The sequence below is a fragment of the Ranitomeya imitator genome, chromosome 2, assembly GCF_032444005.1.
Source record: "Ranitomeya imitator isolate aRanImi1 chromosome 2, aRanImi1.pri, whole genome shotgun sequence".
Taxonomy (NCBI): Eukaryota; Metazoa; Chordata; class Amphibia; order Anura; family Dendrobatidae; genus Ranitomeya; species Ranitomeya imitator.
In genome coordinates, this window is record NC_091283.1 from 237,551,023 (window position 1) to 237,569,470 (window position 18,448).

Genomic DNA, 18,448 nt, shown 5'->3' on the forward strand with positions numbered 1-18,448 from the left:
TTTATTCCTTCTACAGGGCAAGGTTCAGAATAAAGCTCTATAAAATGTGCGACAGTTCAACAGGATACACATGAGCTTTTCGAATTTATGAAGGAAAGATAGCAACTGAACCCACCAGGATGCCCTACTTATCTGGGGACATCTGGAAAAACCGTTTGGGAGATGATAACTTCCTTATTACAAAAAGGCTACAATCTGTATGTTGACAAGTACTACACCAGCATACCCCTATTTAAAAGTCTGGTTGGACATAATATGGAGGCTTGTGGGACCATTCGCAAAAAACGTCGGGGGTTTCCACAATCGTTGGTCAACTAAAAGTTCTGAAAGGAGCAGACAGGGGCTTTACGCAATGGAGAGATGCTTGCCCTTAAGTATAAGGATAACAAAGATATTTTTATCCTGAGCTCGATCCACACAGATGCCACAAGGGCCACTGCAGACCAACAGGGATCCACTACTCCAAAACCTGTGTCTGTCATTGACTACAACTAATATATGGGGGGTGTGGACCTTGCAGATCACGTTCTACAGCCATACCAGGTATCAAAAAAATCATATACCTGGTATAAAAAGTTAGTCATTTATTTGTTTCAGGTGGCCTCATATAATTATTTTGTGTAGTTCAAAAAAGCCGGAAATGCAGATAGTTTCCTGATCAGAAAAAGGTGATATGAGTCTGTGAGACTAATGTACATATACCTATCTATAGATTAAGAATTTTTGTTACAAACTGAAAGACTGATGTTTATAGGTCTTTTCATGGGTCTATGAAAGTATGTGACCCTGGGTTTTTACGGTATGCAGGTTTTTTTCCATATGGAATATTAACTCTTAGGCCAGCGTCACACACAGCGTATGAAAATACGGTCCGTATATTATGGCCGTATTACGCTGAAAAGTCCCGAAAATAGTGGTCCGTAGCTGCTCCGTAGGCAGGGTGTGTCACCGTTTTTTGCGCATGGCATCCTCCGTATGTAATCCGTATGGCAGCCGTAATGCGTGTTTTTATCGCAGGCTTGCAAAACCGACATACGGCTATACAAGGGATCCATGTGTAAAAAAAAAAAACATATATACTGATATATAGATATAGATATATATATATACATATGTCAGTAGACACATATATGTATATATATTAATATTTCATCCAGCGCGATATAGCAGAAAGCCGGTAATTCAGTTACCGGCTTTTGCTTTCTCCTTCCTAAAACCCGACATGATATGAGACCTGGTTTACATACAGTAAACCATCTCATATCCCCATTTTTTTTACATATTCCACACTACTAATGTTAGTAGTGTGTATATGCAAAATTTCGCCGTTCTAGCTAGTAAATTAAGGGGTTAAATGGCGAAAAAAATTGGCGTGGGCTCCCGCACAATTTTCTCCGCCAGAGTGGTAAAGCCAGTGACTGAGGGCAGATATTAATAGCCTGGAGAGGGTCCATGGTTATTGGCCCCCCCCTGGCTAAAAACACCAGACCCCAGCCACCCCAGAAAAGGCACATCTGGAAGATGCGCCTATTCTGGCACTTGGCCACTCTCTTCCCATTCCCGTGTAGCGGTGGGATATGGGGTAATGAAGGGTTAATGCCACCTTGCTATTGTCAGGTGACATTAAGCCAAATTAATAATGGAGAGGCGTCAATTATGACACCTATCCATTATTAATCCAATACTAGTAAAGGGTTAAAAAAAACACACACATCATTAAAAATTAATTTAATGAAAAAAACACAAAGGTTGTTGTATTAATTTATTCTACTCTCAATCCACTCACTGAAGACCCTCGATCTGTAAATCCAAAAAAAATAATAAACCAAGAATATACGTACCTTCCGAGGATCTGTAAGGTCCAACTATGTAAATCCATCTGAAGGGGTTAAAATATTTTGCAGGCAGGAGTTCTGCTAATGCAGCGCTACTCCTGCCTGCAAAACCCCAGCGAATGAAGGTAAAGTAGGTCAATGACCTATATTTAGCTTCATTTGCGGTGAGGCGCCCTCTGCTGGCTGTTCCTAGATCGTGGGAACTTTCCTAGAAAGCTCCCTGGCTCGAGTTCATATGAGGACAACCAGCAGAGGGCGCCTCTTATGATCTCGAGCCAGGGAGCTTTCTAGGAAAGTTCCCACGATCTAGGAACAGCCAGCAGAGGGCGCCTCACCGCAAATGAAGCTAAATATAGGTCATTGACCTACTTTACCTTCATTCGCTGGGGTTTTGCAGGCAGGAGTAGTGCTACATTAGCAAAACTCCTGCCTGCAAAATATTTTAACCCCTTCAGATGGATTTACATCGTTGGACCTTACAGATCCTCGGAAGGTATGTATATTCTTGGTTTATTATTTTTTTTGGATTTACAGATCGAGGGTCTTCAGTGAGTGGATTGAGAGTAGAATAAATTAATACAACAACCTTTGTGTTTTTTTCATTAAATTAATTTTTAATAATGTGTGTGTTTTTTTTTAACCCTTTTCTAGTATTGGATTAATAATGGATAGGTGTCATAATTGACGCCTCTCCATTATTAATTTGGCTTAATGTCACCTTACAATAGCAAGGTGGCATTAACTCTTCATTACCCCATATCCCGCCGCTACACGGGAATGGGAAGAGAGTGGCCAAGTGCCAGAATAGGCGCATCTTCCAGATGTGCCTTTTCTGGGGTGGCTGGGGGCAGATGTTTTTAGCCAGGGGGGGTCAATAACCATGGACCCTCTCCAGGCTATTAATATCTGCCCTCAGTCACTGGCTTTACCACTCTGGCGGAGAAAATTGTGCGGGAGCCCACGCCAATTTTTTCCGACATTTAACCCCTTAATTTACTAGCTAGAACGGCCAAATTTTGCATAGACACACTACTGACATTAGTAGTGTGAAATATGCAAAAAAAATGGTGATATGAGATGGTTTACTGCATGTAAACCAGGTCTCATATCATGTCGGGTTTTAGGAAGGAGAAAGCAAAAGCCGGTAATTGAATTACCGGCTTTCTGCTAAATCGCGCCGTATGAAATATTAATATATATACATATATGTGTCTCAATGATATATATATATATATATACCTATTCTATGTGTACACATTTATTCTACCTATTCTACTGTAAGCTGTCAGTGTGATTTTACAGTACACCGCACTGAATTGCCGGCTTTTCTCTCTAACAGCGCTGAGTATTCCTCGCAAGTCACACTGCTGCTCCGTGTGTAATCCGTATTTTTGGGGCTTCCATAGACTTTCATTGATGTTTTATTTGCGCAATACGGTGACAAACGCAGCATGCTGCGATTTTCTACGGCCGTAGAAAGCCGTTTAATACTGATCAGTTTAATACGGCAGATAGGAGCAGGGGCATAGAGAATAATTGTGCCGTATTTTTTGCGAGTTTTACGGACGTAGTTTCTGCGCACTTACGTCCGTAAAACTCGCAAGTGTGACGCCGGCCTTATATGTAACTGATGTTATGTTTGATCTATTGAGACCATTATCGTAGGGCATTGTGCAATATATATATATTTTTACCTAGGACATTTGTTCGTGCACAATCATTGTCCTGGGTTTCTTTTCTATTGAGATCTACGGTTACTATTACCTATATGAATATTGTATAACAACGATACATAGGGTATTTCCTGCAAGACTATATTTTTCATCTTCTATGTCTCCATGGTTCATCATTGCTTGTCTGTATATGGTCTTACACTTCAGCACTTTGCATTATAGTTTGATATTGCCCCTATACTAATCTAGTTAGGGCATTCTGTTTGGGACAGCCGTCGAGGAGCGGGGGCGCCATTGCACAGGTTTAGGGTCCCAACCTCCGCTGTGAGGCAGGGTTAGATTAAGGGACAGTTTTCATCATTTATTGGTCTTTGTCTACCAACAGTACATCTATACACCTTTCCATCCCTTCCCGTATAGGGAGTTTGAGGATAGAAGGGACAGTCGACAGTGAGCGGGGGCGCCATTGCGCAGGTTTAGGGTACCAACCTCTGCTGTCAGGTAGGGTGCTGACGAGCGATAGGCAACTAGGGATAGGCACCTCCCTAGGCCTTTTCTATAGAAGTACATAATTTCTTGGGTGACGGTTTTGTGTGCAATAATTTGTAATTAAGTTAATAAAGGTATTTTTTAATCTTGGGATTATTCTGTGAACGGTTTACTTTAATTCACTCCATTAGCTATTGATTTGTGCTGTGAATTTTTTTGCATAACAACCAGAGGTCTCCTGAGCATCACCTCTATGTAGCAGAGCCGATCAGGCTGTACCATCTTCTAGCCTCCCATGGAGGCTACTGAAGCACGGCAAAACATAATTTATTTTTTTTACAAAAATATGAAAAAAAAAAATAAAAAAAAAATAAAAGTTCAAATCAACACCCTTTCGCCCCATTCAAAATAAAACAATAATAATAAAAAAAATCAAACCTAAACATATTTGGTATTGCCACGTTGAGAATAGCCAGATCTATCAATAAAAAAATGATTAACCTGATCGCTAAACGGCGTAATGAGAAAAAAATTCCAAAAGCCAGAACTACTTTTATTGGTCGCCGCGACATTGCTTTAAAATGCAATAACGGGCGATCAAAAGATCGCATCTTCACAAAAATGGTATCATTAAAAACATCAGCTCGGCACGCAGAAAATATGCCCTCACCCGACCCAAGGTCACGAGAAAAATGGAGACGCTACAGGTCTCGGAAAATGGCGCATTTTTTTCTTTTTAGCAGAGTTTGAATTTTTTTTTTACCAATTACACTAAAAAGAACCTAGACATGTTAGGGGTCTATGGACTTGTAATGACCTGGAGAAACGTAATGGCATCTCAGTGTTAGCATTTAGTGAACCTAGCAAAAAAGCCAAAAAAACAAGTGTGGGATTGCACTTTTTGACAATTTCACCGCACTTGGAATAGTTTTCTTGTTTTCAGGTAGAAGACATGGTAAAATCAATTATGTCGTTCAAAAGTACAACTCGTTCCGCAAAAGATAAGCCCTCACATGACCATATTGTCGGAAAAATAAAAAAGTTATGGCTCCAGGAAGAGGAGAGGGAAAAAGCGAAAAAAGCTCCAGGGGTTAAAAATGGGGCCTGAATAAGAACACAAAACTAGCTGCGGGAAGAGGTTAAATCAGAGTATTTTGGACTCCACTGTAATCAAAAACTGACTATAGACAATAACATCTACTGAAATGCTCAAACTGAACAGTCTCCATCAGTAATAAATGAGGAGCTAGTGGTGAAACCTCTCTGGGGGAATTAGAGCACGGGGCTCGGTGACTTCACAATCTAAACTATCGGAAGCTCCAATATTTTCTGTCAGATGAGTTTCAAGAAGAAATATTACACATTTATAGAGAACTGTGTATAATAGTGCAGAGCGGAGATGTCTTATAGGGAACATGTCAGCAGGATTGTGCTCAGTGACTACAGACAGTGTCAGGTCGGTGCCATTATACTGATTACACCGATACCTGGTGATGAAATCCGTCTTGTGGTTGTTGTTTAATCTATATTTGTAGTTTTCAGCTAATGAGATTCTCCTGCTTTGGGGCATTTCTGTGGGCGGGGCTTTATGTGGTGCTCTGGGGCGGGGCTGTGGGTGGGGCTTTATGTGGTGCGCTGATTACATATTCATCTGTATTGGCTTATGACAGGTCGCTGACCCCTCACTGACCTGCCCCCATTTTTACATAATGCATATAATAGTGTTGATATTATTATTGTTGATAATGCCTATAATATTGTGACTATTGGGAGGCTTAGAAAAAAAGTTACATCCAGCAAAATGTCACCGGCGATGAAGGCGCCTGCGCAGTAGCATCGGTAAGTAAGAGATAGATGCTACTGGACAGGCGCTGCTGGTGTCATTTTGCTGAATGTAATTTTTCAGCGACCTATCATAAGCCAATACAGATGAATATGTAATCAGAGCACCACATAAAGCCCCGCCCACAGGCCACTCACAGCCCCGTTCCAGAGCACATAAAGCCCCGCCCACAGCCCCGCCCCAGAGCACCACATAAAGCCCCGGCCCAGAGCACGAGACTCTCATTAACTGAAATCTACAAATCCAGATTAAACCAGAGTTGCATTCATTTATGGTGGACCATTGGAGCTACTATGAATCCTGACCAGAAGATTAGAGAAAATAATATTGCTCCCCACTTCAGGAGAGATTGTGCAGTAATCTGGATTTTTTAGGATCAAAAACAATGTAATTTATGAGGTGGAGTGAATCCATGAAACCAGGGCTGGAGCCAACACATTTCCTGCAGGCGGGAATAAATGTATATTACAGCCATCAGCCACGCACAGCTCAGAGATATATCATGGCACCGGTGTGATGGGTTTATGTAGATTATCACAATCCTCCTGGAAGTTAGTCGGTTTTATACAAATTGAAAAGTCAGGATAAAGGGAAACTCTGTTATTGTCCAGAAATTCACACTTGGCCTCACTGCACATTTAATGTTGTCGCTCATAAAAGTGAATTTTGGCCAGAAAGACGGGACCTGGTCTTGTAGGGACCATATGATCACATTCAGCAGCACAAAAGGGAGAGAAGGGAGATTCCTCCGATAAGATCTCAGGGTTCTAGGAAGCCAACAGCATCATTACCCTCCGCTTTCTCTTACAGGCCCATCAAAATATTTTTCTTCAAGTGATTTTTTATCTTGTCAGCATATTCTACGTACGCTGTCATTTGTAGTTTACAGATTTGGGCAGGTAACAGCGTCTCCTAAACCCAGGGGGTAGGTGGATCTACCAGGTTGTAAGTTCTATAGAAAAGGGCTTTCAATGACCAAGGTCATTTGAACAGTTTTGGGTGGAGGAGAATGTTGTGGTCTAGAGGTAAAATGGTGATCATGGTAATATGGCCGGACTACACCACCGATAAAGCAGCCACAGCCGGTGATGAGAAGAATCTGTGACTTCTCTGCATTTAGTGGTCACTACTCACCTGGGTAGCCATATGTAGGAATCTCCTCTTTACACCACTCATCCCCCCTCACATATGTCTCTGTAGTATTAATATGGGTCAGATCTTCACCCTGAAACAAATATTGTAAAAGTCACTGACAGATGGAGAAGTCACATCTATGATCAGCTCTAATCCTGCCATCTCCACCGTTCTCATTACACAAGTATAAAACATATAATACTGGTGGATAAAACAAGACTGAGCACAAGACCTTCACCGGCGTCTACACATCATAGGGGAGATCTCCTGACACCTTCTCTCCATCTACCTGATGATCCTGAGGAGCATTGGGATCTTCTTGGTTACAGTCTTGTGGAAGAAGAGGACGGGGACATCTCTCTGGTGTTGTCCTCTTACTGGATAGATCTGGAGGAAACACATACAGGGAGTGAATTCATTCTTTACATACAGATAATTATAGGCCGTGTGTATTTAGTCCTGTCTATTACCTGGAGATGCGAGGGGCTGGGGAACCTCCATTATGACGTCCTTGTACAGATCTCTGTGTCCTTCTAAATACTCCAACTCCTCCATGGAGAAATAGACAGCAACATCCTGACACCTTATAGGAACCTGACACATACAATGATACCATCATCCCCCCGATCCCTTCATAGTGTTACTGTATAATGTCCCAGCATTCCCAGCAGTGTCACCTCTCCAGTCAGCAGCTCAATCATCTTGTAGGCGAGTTCTAGGATCTTCTGGTCATTGATGTCCTCATGGATCAGGGGGTGAGTTGGAGGCCCCGTGATTGGGCTCAGGGGTCTTCCCCATCCCTCAGACACAGGGTCCTGACAGCGATCACTAGAGGTCTTCTTCACCACTGTGTAATCCTGGTAATGGAGAGACACATTAATAAATCTCACTACAGACATTTCCAGAGTCCTCACCTCTCCAGTTCTGTCCATCTGTTATTCCCATAGATAAGAATGATGTAATGTGATGTCATCAGAATCTCTCACCTCTCCAGTAAGCCGGAAGAGGATCTCTAGGGTGAGGTGTAATATCCTCTCCGCCATCTTGTCTCTGTCCATATCCATGTTTGATGGGTAAATCAGGAAATGTTTCTTTTGTAGAAGATCTTCACTGAGAGGATCCGATATTATAGAGACCTGAATGAGAAGATGAGCCGATGTAACATCAGAAGAATCCTGTGTAATAATACAATTACTGGAGATAATAAGGGAAACATATGAGATTTATTATTTTCCAGTATTTAGTTTCCTTCTTTACATCTACTAATAAATCCTATATATTTAGGCCACAGACAACAAGCAGTTTCTTCCTCGGAGTCTGCAGCTGAATACGTTTCTCATAGACTCATCTTCCATAACGCTAATTCTCGTCTCATTTACCGACCCTGGAATCGGCATTAGCAATACTGCAGGAGATATTCATTACACGCGACATGAGAAATAACTACTTCATGATGAGGACGACATCTTCATCTTCTACTACGGCTCTAGAAACATATTTGGCCAGAGTCGGTCACTGACTCCATCACCACCGGCCTCTATATGAAGGTTTCCCGTCTTCCCCGCACTGTAATCTTATATCACGTTAGATCTCAGCTCTGATTCACACACAGAAGTTTGAGGCTTTTAGAAAAGCTTTTTTGATTCCACAATCAACGCGGACAGAAAAGATCCGATCCCAAAGTCTCCATGTACAGTGATTTATGGGGATTATTTCTGGCCTTAGGCTTTAATATATATTACAGGAAAAACACCAGAAAAAAAGCAGATATTGAAATGTTTCTAAAGAAAAATTGGCTCCAACAATTTTTGTAAAAAGGAAAAAAAAAAAAACATGGAAAAAGCAGAAGACACATTTTATAATTTTTTACATGTTAAACATTTAGTAAAAAGAAATTAATCTTTTTGTGCACAGAACATAGATGTGCACCGCAGGGACGGCACAGATGAGGCTTCAATAAAAACCCTGGCAGTTTATCCACTTGCTGCTGTGAAAAGCAAACATGGCATCTAAGAAGGTGACAGAGTTTGGCTGAATGCCCCCCGCCCCCAAGTACTGGATAGTATGGGGCGGCCTAGTTATTATGATACTTACATGCCTAATAATGGGGTCTGGGCTGCAATGTATGAAGGTCTATTAGGCCAGAGGCAGGGTCCAATAAGTTACCTTTTACCGCCGCCCCCATACACAGACTAAAGTTCCATGAAATCACTGATTTCGGGGGTTTGGGCGACTATATAATGTATTTGGGGGCCTCCCGACAGATGATGTCAGGGCAGAGAAGGATCTGACATCCTGAATTTCAGAGGATAATCCGTTGTTCTTCCTGTAGATAATCCTCCGCTAGAGGAGTCTGGAGGCGACTCTCTCATACAGACCCCAGGAAAGCTGGAATATTTGTGTGTATGGGGGAGTCGGAAGAGATGGCCGTCTGCCCAATGACCGTTCAGCCAACTCTTATCTCATGTGTATGGGGCCGTTAGTATTACACCGACAGCAGTGATGTTACACGGCACTACAGTAGTACAGGGCATCACCGGACCCATCAGAGGCTTGTATGTTGGATGATCGCACTGATCAGAGGGGGTTAACAAAGGGTTAAAGTGAAAAACATCATAGTTTCACCAACAAGAAATATACATCACTATATGGAAAGCAGATATAGAAAAAACAGCAACCAACAGCACTCAATCAGCCAGGATGCACGCTCAAACGTCCATGGATCCACTGGACCGATACTCACAATGTAGAATAAGAAGCAGCATCCATTCCAGGTGAAGGGTATATGAAAAAAAGGTCTCTATTCTGCCATCACATCATACGTTTCGGCCAGACATGGACTTTGTCATACTTGACAAAGGCCATGTCTGGCCGAAACCTTGTATGATGTGATGGCGGAATAAAGACTTTTCTTTCGTATACCCTTCACCTGGAATGGATGCTGCTTCTTTTTCTACATTATATGGAAAGCAGAGTCACTGCACAATCTTAGTTAAGTCTCGTCCATAACTACTTTATTATACTCTATTATCCTGTACACAGTGGAGGAGATAGAAATCACAGGTCCGACAGCAACAGCTGGAATTGGGCCTCCAACGTAAAGAAAAAAAAATCTATCTAATATACAGGGTGGAGCGCGGTAATTTGCTGATTTGGGAATGAAATAAAAAAATTATGATCATTAGAAAAATTTATTTTATATTTTAATTATACTGAACAGTAATGGAATTTTTAAATTACATGGTTTTAAATAGTGTATCTGGCAAATGTCGACCTTCGCTATCCACACACTGCTGCATACGTTTTCTGAAGTTTTCATGAACTCTAACAAGCATGTCCACTGGTATTCTGCCAATTTCAGCTTCAATATTGTTCCTTAGGTCTTCCAAGGTGTTGGGACGGTTGATATACACCTTAGACTTCAGGTAACCCCAAAGGAAAAAATCGCATGGGGCTAAATCTGGTGAGCGTGCTGGCCAGTTCACATCTCCCCTCAAAGAGATAAGCCGTCCAGGAAACATTTGCCTCAAACAATTCATGGTAACCCTCGCTGTGTGTGCAGTGGCACCATCCTGTTGGAACCATGTATCCTCTAGTTCCATTGCCTCAAGAGCCGGCTGAAAATAATCCTGTATCATAGACAAGTACCGTTCGGAGTTCACAGTTATGGCACGACCATTATCCTGAAAAAAGTAAGGACCAATGATGCCTACTCGTGATATGGCGCACCACACAGTGACGCGGTCCGAATGCAGAGGTCTCTCGTGAACTTCTCTGGAGTTTGTTTCACTCCAGTAACGCATATTTTGTTTGTTTACACAATCCTTCTCTCAGGTCCCCTTCGTACACATGACACATTCCCTGCTGTTCTGAATGCATTCACCCAATTTACAATTGATTGCCGTCCAGGAACACGTCCGCGTGGAGGAACAGCGAATTGTAAACGAAAAGCACGCTGCACTGCAATGATCGAGTGGGCATTTGAAAAATACGCTTCAACACAAAATGACCTCTCCTCACGTGTCCACTGCATGATGGCAACTGAAAGGCAGAGGAATACAAATCTCCCATCAGCCACTGTAAGCCACACCCACTCTCCCCTCTCTTCGACCGACAGTGCCGCCACAGCATGCAGTGCAAAAAAGCAAATTACCGCGCTCCACCCTGTATAATTGCCTAGAATACTACTTCCTGCAATTTGTGCCAACTTCCGTGGCTTTGTCCGGAGCTAATGTGCGGAGATAATGTCCGGAGCTAATGTCTGGAGCTAATGTCCGGAGCTAATGTCCGGAGCTAATGTCCGGAGATAAGTGACGTCAACAGTGTCCAGTGTCTGATTGGTTGCCGCCTGCTGCGAGCGACCAATCAGAAACGTGCCGTACTGTGACACACTCCGCCCGCCATTTTGGTGTGATTTTTGAATTTTTACCTCACAGCAAGTTTCTACTGCGTGGAGGCGGGCCCAGTGACGTTGCTCTTCAAGCTCCTGCCGAATTTCGTCAAAAAAATGATAATACCATTTACCAAAACTATATATATTTAGTTGTGAAGTGGTTCAGTGACATTTTCACACCAATTTTGAACTTTTGTTTGGTGTTTTCTCCATATACTGCCTATTATTCACTGCCTGTTATACTGAGAGACTGCCGTTTATTAACCTCTTCTTTGCCACATTGGGTATATTGCTCTATTATTTGCCACATAAGGACATTGTCTATTATTGCCCAGCAATTTCTCTGCAATATAAACTGCCTATTTATTAATATCTGCATTCCTGCAAAGAACTATTGCCTATTATTAACTGGCTATTTTCCTACTACCTGACACTGCCTCTTATTAACCTGTTGTTTGCCACCACCACGCTTAAAGCTGTTTAGCTTAGCCAACATGAGCTCTAATAGTAAGGATACTAATGACACAGAGCCCAAAGCTGCTGATGGCGCACGTAAGATTAGGTCTGATAGAAAGTATACTAATAATGCAGAGCAAAAAGACAAGTTGTCGTCTGATGTCTTTCATCCCTCCCCTCATAAGCATGTTCATGGATCCTGTGTAACTGTACCTTAAATAACAAGAATTGTCAAGAGCTGGTGAGTGCAGCCATTTTTTGTTCTTTCTTACTATTATTTATTAATTGTATTATTCTTACATTTGAATAAATAAAGTATATATGGATTCTAGACTCCCGATTCTTTAGAATCGGGCTGCCATCTAGTCTATATATATAAAGCTGAGTGTGTGTATGTGTATCTGTGTGAGTGAGTGTGTGTGTGTGTGTGTGTGTGTCAAGCCACGCCCATTCCACATAGCAACCAATCACTAAACATCTTTCATTTCACTAGAGCTGTCTAAAAAAAGACGAGCTGTGATTGGTTGCTATGAGCAACAGTTTTCCCGCTCCACAACACCTCAGCAGACACTGACCGGGTGGGAGAAATCTCGCATCCCTGGGAACATAAGCTCCAGCCATTGTCTGCCCCCCAGAAAGGAGCAGAGAGCACATGACAGAAATGAATCCCCCCTCCTCTATTACTGCCGCGCTCTATTGTTACCGGTGTAGAAAATCGCATCATCAGCGGCCGCACACAGAGCCGCACTGCCAGGTTACATAACAGCACATCTCCAGGAACTCCCTGCTCAGCGCCACCCAGCTCGGGACTATGGGATGGAGGATGTGTGATGGGTATATGGGCACGGGACTATGGGATGGGGGATGTATGATGGGTATATGGGCACGGGACTATGGGATGGAGGATATGTGATGGGTATTTGGGCACTGGACTATGGAATGGAGGATGTGTGATGGGTATATGGGCACGGGACTATGGGCTGGAGGATATGTGATGGGTATATGGGCACTGGACTATGGAATGGAGAATATGTATGATGGGTATATGGGCATGGGACTATGGGATGGAGGATATGTATGATAGGTATATGGGCACTGGACTATGGGATGAAGGATGTGTGATGGATATATGGGCACTGGACTATGGGATGGAGGATATTATGTATGATGGGTATATGGGCACGGGACTATGGGATTGAGGATGTGTATGATGGGTACATGGGTACTGGACTATGGGATGGAGGATATGTGTGATGGGTATATGGGCACTGAACTATGGGATGCAGGATGTGTGATGATCTCCAGCTTCGACTACTGCAACATCCTTTTCTGCGGCCTCCCTGCTAAAACCCTTGCACCTCTCCAGTCCATCCTTAACTCTGCTGCCCAACTAATTCATCTCTCTCCTCGCTACTCCTCCGCTTCTCCCCTCTGCAAATCTCTTCACTGGCTCCCATTCCCTCTTGCCTTGTCCATGTATGGTTTGGTCCAGTAGCCCATGCATCATCAGATTGTCCTGGTTCCTCGACATCGGACGCGGACCTTGTTAATCCAGGTGACGTCTGAGCCGCCATGACTCTCTTTGCTCCTGACACTCTTATGTTTATTGAGGTAGGCGCCATAGTGTTATGGATCACTACTGGTACATTATGTCCAACAGGGCAGAGCCAGGATTTGAACCCCAGTCTCCACATTGGTGGCTGTGATTTTACTAAACGCGGCACATGTATTGCCGGCTTCTATTATGTCTTTTACCGAATGTTACCGACCTTTTCCGATTTTAAGAAAAATGCTCGTGTTACCGATCATGAATCCGAATGTACCATATTCCTGCTGAATTTATGTTTGGCGATCGTTTTCCGAACATATTCGCTCATCTCTAATTATGGCCACCACAACCTGCTGCACAAAATAAAACCCCCACTCAGTATGGAGGCATTTACAGTCCACCACAACCCCAGTATAATGGCCCCTACCAGCCACACATTCAGTATGAGAGTCCCAACAGCTCTTCTCTTAATATGATGCCCCCACAATTCCTGATATTTGGGGAAAAAAAACCTCACTACTCAGCCAACCCGGTTCCTGAGGAGCGCTGCTCTGGTCTGTGCGGTGTGAGTACTGAGGCTCCGCACTACAGGTGTGATGTAGTGACGTCATTGTGCCTGCAGTGCATGGAGTCTCAGACTCAGAAGTGAAGGCTGAATGGTGGATCAGGAGCTTTCCACTCCCTGATTCACTAATCTATTCAGCGGTATCACCGTCATGGGAATGTGGATATCGCTGACATTGTGATGATGGGAAGGAGAGGGTGACCAATACCGGACCCCACCGAGCCCTGTCAATTCATAGGCATCATAGCAACCGAGTGGGCTACCTTCATGGATGATACACTCCTGCCTATCCAACTATTGTATGGGAAATATCTCATAGATCCTGGGTTCATTAGTATTTGCACCAAAAATGAGGCTAAGTGAGTATTTATTAATTGTCGGTGGTCGGAGGTAGTCAGTGAGGTGGATGGTACCATATTGTGCATGGAGGGGGCAGTACCAGGGTCGGACTGGCCCACCAGAGAGCCGGAGGATTCTCCGGTGGGCCCAGGCCCTGACACCTGCTGGCATACAGTGCCAGCAGTACCTAGGGCCCCCGATGCTCCAGGAACCCCCAGCAAGTGGGGTGTCGCTAATAGCCGATGATGCCACTTCATCGCGCACCTGCTGTGTGTGAGGCCGACACCAGGGCAGCTCCTGACATCGGAGCAGAGCCGCTGCCGGAGTCAGCGTGGGAGCGAGGAGGAGAGGTGAGTATTGTGCTTTTTTGTGTGTTTTTTTTATTATTGAGTCCTGGCTGGTTGTATGGGGGGTGTGAGTTGCATGATGCCCTATGGGGCAAGGGGGGAAGGGGGGTGTGAGCTGCATGATGCCCTATGGGGCAAGGAGGGGGTGTAAGCTGCATGATGCCCTATGGGGCAAGGAGGGGGTGTCAGCTGCATGATGCCCAAGGGGGGGAGCTGCATGATGCCCTATGGGGCAAGGAGGGGGTGTGAGCTGCATGATGCCCTATGGGGCAAGGAGGGGGTGTCAGCTGCATGATGCCCTATGGGGCAAGGGGGGCGAGCTGCATGATGCCCTATGGGGAAAGGGGGGGTGAGCTGCATGATGCCCTATGGGGCAAGGGGGGATGAGCTGCATGATGCCATATGGGGCAAGGGGGGGGTGAGCTGCATAATGCCCTATGGGGCAAGGGGGGTGAGCTGCATGATGCCCTATGGGGAGGGTGAGCTGCCCGATACCCCATGGGGGAAATGAGCTGCATGATGCCCTATGGGGAGGGGGTCAGCTACCCGATACCCTATGGAGAGGGTGAGCTGCCTGATACCCTATGGGGGGAGTGAGCTGCATGATGCCCTATGGGGAGGGTTAGCTACCTGATACCCTATGGAGAGGGTGAGCTGCCTGATACCCTATGGGGGGAGTGAGCTGCATGATGCCCAATGGGGGGAGGGAGCTGCATATTGCCCTATGGGGGGAGTGAGCTGCATGATACCCTTTGGGGGGAGTGAGCTGCAGGATACCCTATGGGGGGAGTGAGCTGCATAATGCCCTATGGGGAGGGTGAGCTGCCTGATACCCTATGGGGAAGGTGAGCTGCATGATGCCCTATGGGGGGAGTGAGCCGCACGATTCCCTAAGATGGAATGAGATGCATGATGCCTTATGGGGAGGGTGAGCTGCATGATGCCCTATGGGGAGGGTGAGCTGCATGATGCCCTATGGGGAGGGTGAGCTGCCTGATACCCTATGGGGAGGGTGAGCTGCATGATGCCCTATGGGGGGAGTGAGCTGCATGATTCCCTAAGATGGAATGAGATGCATGATGCCTTATGGGGGGAGTGAGCTGCATGATGCCCTATGGGGAGGGTGAGCTGCATGATGCCCTATGGGGAGGGTGAGCTGCCTGATACCCTATGGGGAGAGTGAGCTGCCTGATATCCTATGGGGAGGGTGAGCTGCATGATGCCCTATGGGGGGAGTGAGCTGCATGATGCCCTATGGGGGGAGCTGTATGATGCCCTATGAGGGTCAGCTGCATGATACCCTATGACAGGGGGCAGCGTGATACCCTATGAGGGGGCTACATTATATTCCATGAAGGGGCTGCATTATACCTTATGAGGGGGGTTGCACTATACTCTAAGGGGGCTACATTATACCCTATGAGGGCTGCATTATACTCTGAGGCTGGTTGCATTATATTCTATGAGGGGGGCTACATTATATTCTATAGGGGGCTGCATTATATTCTGTGAGGGGGGTACATTGTACCCTATGAGGGGGCTACTTTATTTTGTTTGAGGGGGCTACCCCAACCCCTGCTACATAATTAAGATGTGTACTACCTTATATTATACCCTGATATTAGCGTGTTTTATCGCACAATTGGTGGTCTTGTATTTATTTCTAGGTAGCTACATAGTGGGCCCCAAGAATGATTTTCTCTGGTGGGCCCAAGGTGCTCCAGTCCGACGCAGGGCAGACTGTGGGAACATTAGAAAGTGGGGGGATGGCAGTACTGTGAGGACATTAAACTGTGTGTGAGGGGGATGCCAGTCCTGTGGAAACATTGTGCTATGTCTGTGGGAAGCCACTAATGTGTGAACAAAATACTGTGTGTGGGGGTATGGCGGTACTATGAGAACATTATACTGTGTGTGGGGGTATGGCGGTACTAGGAGAACATTATACTCTGTGTGGGGGTATGGCGGTACTGTGGGAACATTATACTGTGTGGGGGTATGGCGGTACTATGAGAACATTATACTGTGTGTGGGGGTATGGCGGTACTATGAGAACATTATACCGTGTGTGGGGGTATGGCGGTACTGTAGGAACATTATACTGTGTGTGGGGGTATGGCGGTACTGTAGGAACATTATACTGGGTGGGGGTAAGGCGGTACTATGAGAACATTATAGTGTGTGGGGGTATGGCGGTACTATGAGAACATTATACTGTGTGGGGGTATGGCGGTACTAGGAGAACATTATACTGTGTGTGGGGGTATGGCAGTACTATGAGAACATTATACTGTGTGTGGGGGTATGGCGGTACTATGAGAACATTATACTGTGTGTGGGGGTATGGCGGTACTGTAGGAACATTATACTCTGTGTGGGGGTATGGCGCTACTATAAGAACATTATAGTGTGTGGGGGTATGGCGGAAGTGTGGAACATTATACTGTGTGTGGGGGTATGGCGGTACTATGAGAACATTATATTGTGTGGGGGGGTATGGCGGTACTATGAGAACATTACACTGTGTGTGGGGGTATGGCGGTACTATGAGAACATTATACTGTGTGTGGGGTTATGGCGGTACTATTAGAACATTTTACTGTGTGTGGGGGTATGGCGGTACTATGAGAACATTATACTGTGTGTGGGGGTATGGAGGTACTGTAGGAACATTATACTGTGTGGGGTATGGCGGTACTGTAGGAACATTATACTGTGTGTGGGGGTATGGCGGTACTGTAGGAACATTATACTGTGTGGGGGTAAGGCGGTACTATGAGAACATTATAGTGTGTGTGGGGGTATGGTGTGTTGTGAATTCTGTGGTCAGGCTCCCTCCTGTGGTCATGAGTGGTACTTCGGCTGGTTCTGTCCATGAGCTTCCTTTGGTGGATGTGAGTGGGGCTGCGGCTTCTGAGTTTCCTTCCTCAGGTGACGAGGTTAAGTCGTTAGGTGCTGTTCTATTTAACTCCACCTAGTTCTTTGTTCCTGGCCTCCAGTCAATGTTCCAGTATTGGTCTTGCTCTCTCCTGGATCGTTCTTGTGGCCTGTCTGCCCTTCATAAGCCAAGTTCTGCTTGTGCTATTTTTTCTGTCCAGCTTGCTATATTGGTTTGTTTTGCTTGCTGGAAGCTCTGGGACTCAGAGGGAGCACCTCCGTACCGTTAGTCGGTGCGGAGGGTCTTTTTGCGCCCTCTGCGTGGTTGTTTGTAGGTTTTTGTGCTGACCGCAAAGCTATCTATCCTATCCTCGGTCTATTCAGTAAGTCGGGCCTCACTTTGCTAAAATCTATTTCATCTCTGTGTTTGTATTTTCATCTTTACTCACAGTCATTATATGTGGGGGGCTGCCTTTTCCTTTGGGGAATTTCTCTGAGGCAAGGTAGGCTTATTTTTCTATCTTCAGGCTAGCTAGTTTCTCAGGCTGTGCCCGAGGCGCCTAGGTCTGGTCAGGAGCGCTCCACGGCTACCTCTAGTGTGGTGTGATAGGATTAGGGATTGCTGTCAGCAGAGTTCCCACGTCTCAGAGCTCGTCCTATGTTATTGGTAACTATCAGGTCATTTTCAGTGCTCTTAACCACCAGGTCCATTGTGGTTCTAAATCACCAGTCCATAACAATGGTGGTACTATGAGAACATTATATTGTGTGGGGGTATGGCGGTACTATGAGAACAATATACTGTGTGGGGGGTATGGCGGTACTATGAGAACATTATACTGTGTGTGGGGTTATGGCGGTACTATTAGAACATTTTACTGTGAGTGGGGGTATGGCGGTACTATGAGAACATTATACTGTGTGTGGGGGTATGGAGGTACTGTAGGA

The 18,448-nt window shown here is 45.0% G+C and overlaps 1 protein-coding gene across 2 annotated transcripts in view; it reads right to left on the minus strand.

Moving 5' to 3' along the window:
• LOC138662822 (gastrula zinc finger protein XlCGF57.1-like) overlaps positions 1-18,448 on the minus strand; it is a 43,071-nt gene that overhangs the window by 16,013 nt on the left and 8,610 nt on the right. Inside the window, exons 2-6 of one of the 2 annotated variants that reach the window (XM_069748787.1) lie at positions 7,961-8,110; positions 7,652-7,831; positions 7,445-7,568; positions 7,264-7,361; positions 6,975-7,065 (exon numbers count right to left, since the gene is read on the minus strand). In XM_069748787.1, the coding sequence (XP_069604888.1) occupies positions 6,975-7,065; positions 7,264-7,361; positions 7,445-7,568; positions 7,652-7,831; positions 7,961-8,110 (643 nt within the window). Of the gene's footprint in view, positions 1-6,974; positions 7,066-7,263; positions 7,362-7,444; positions 7,569-7,651; positions 7,832-7,960; positions 8,111-18,448 lie in introns of those variants that run through there. The other variant, XM_069748788.1, reaches the window with a different exon arrangement.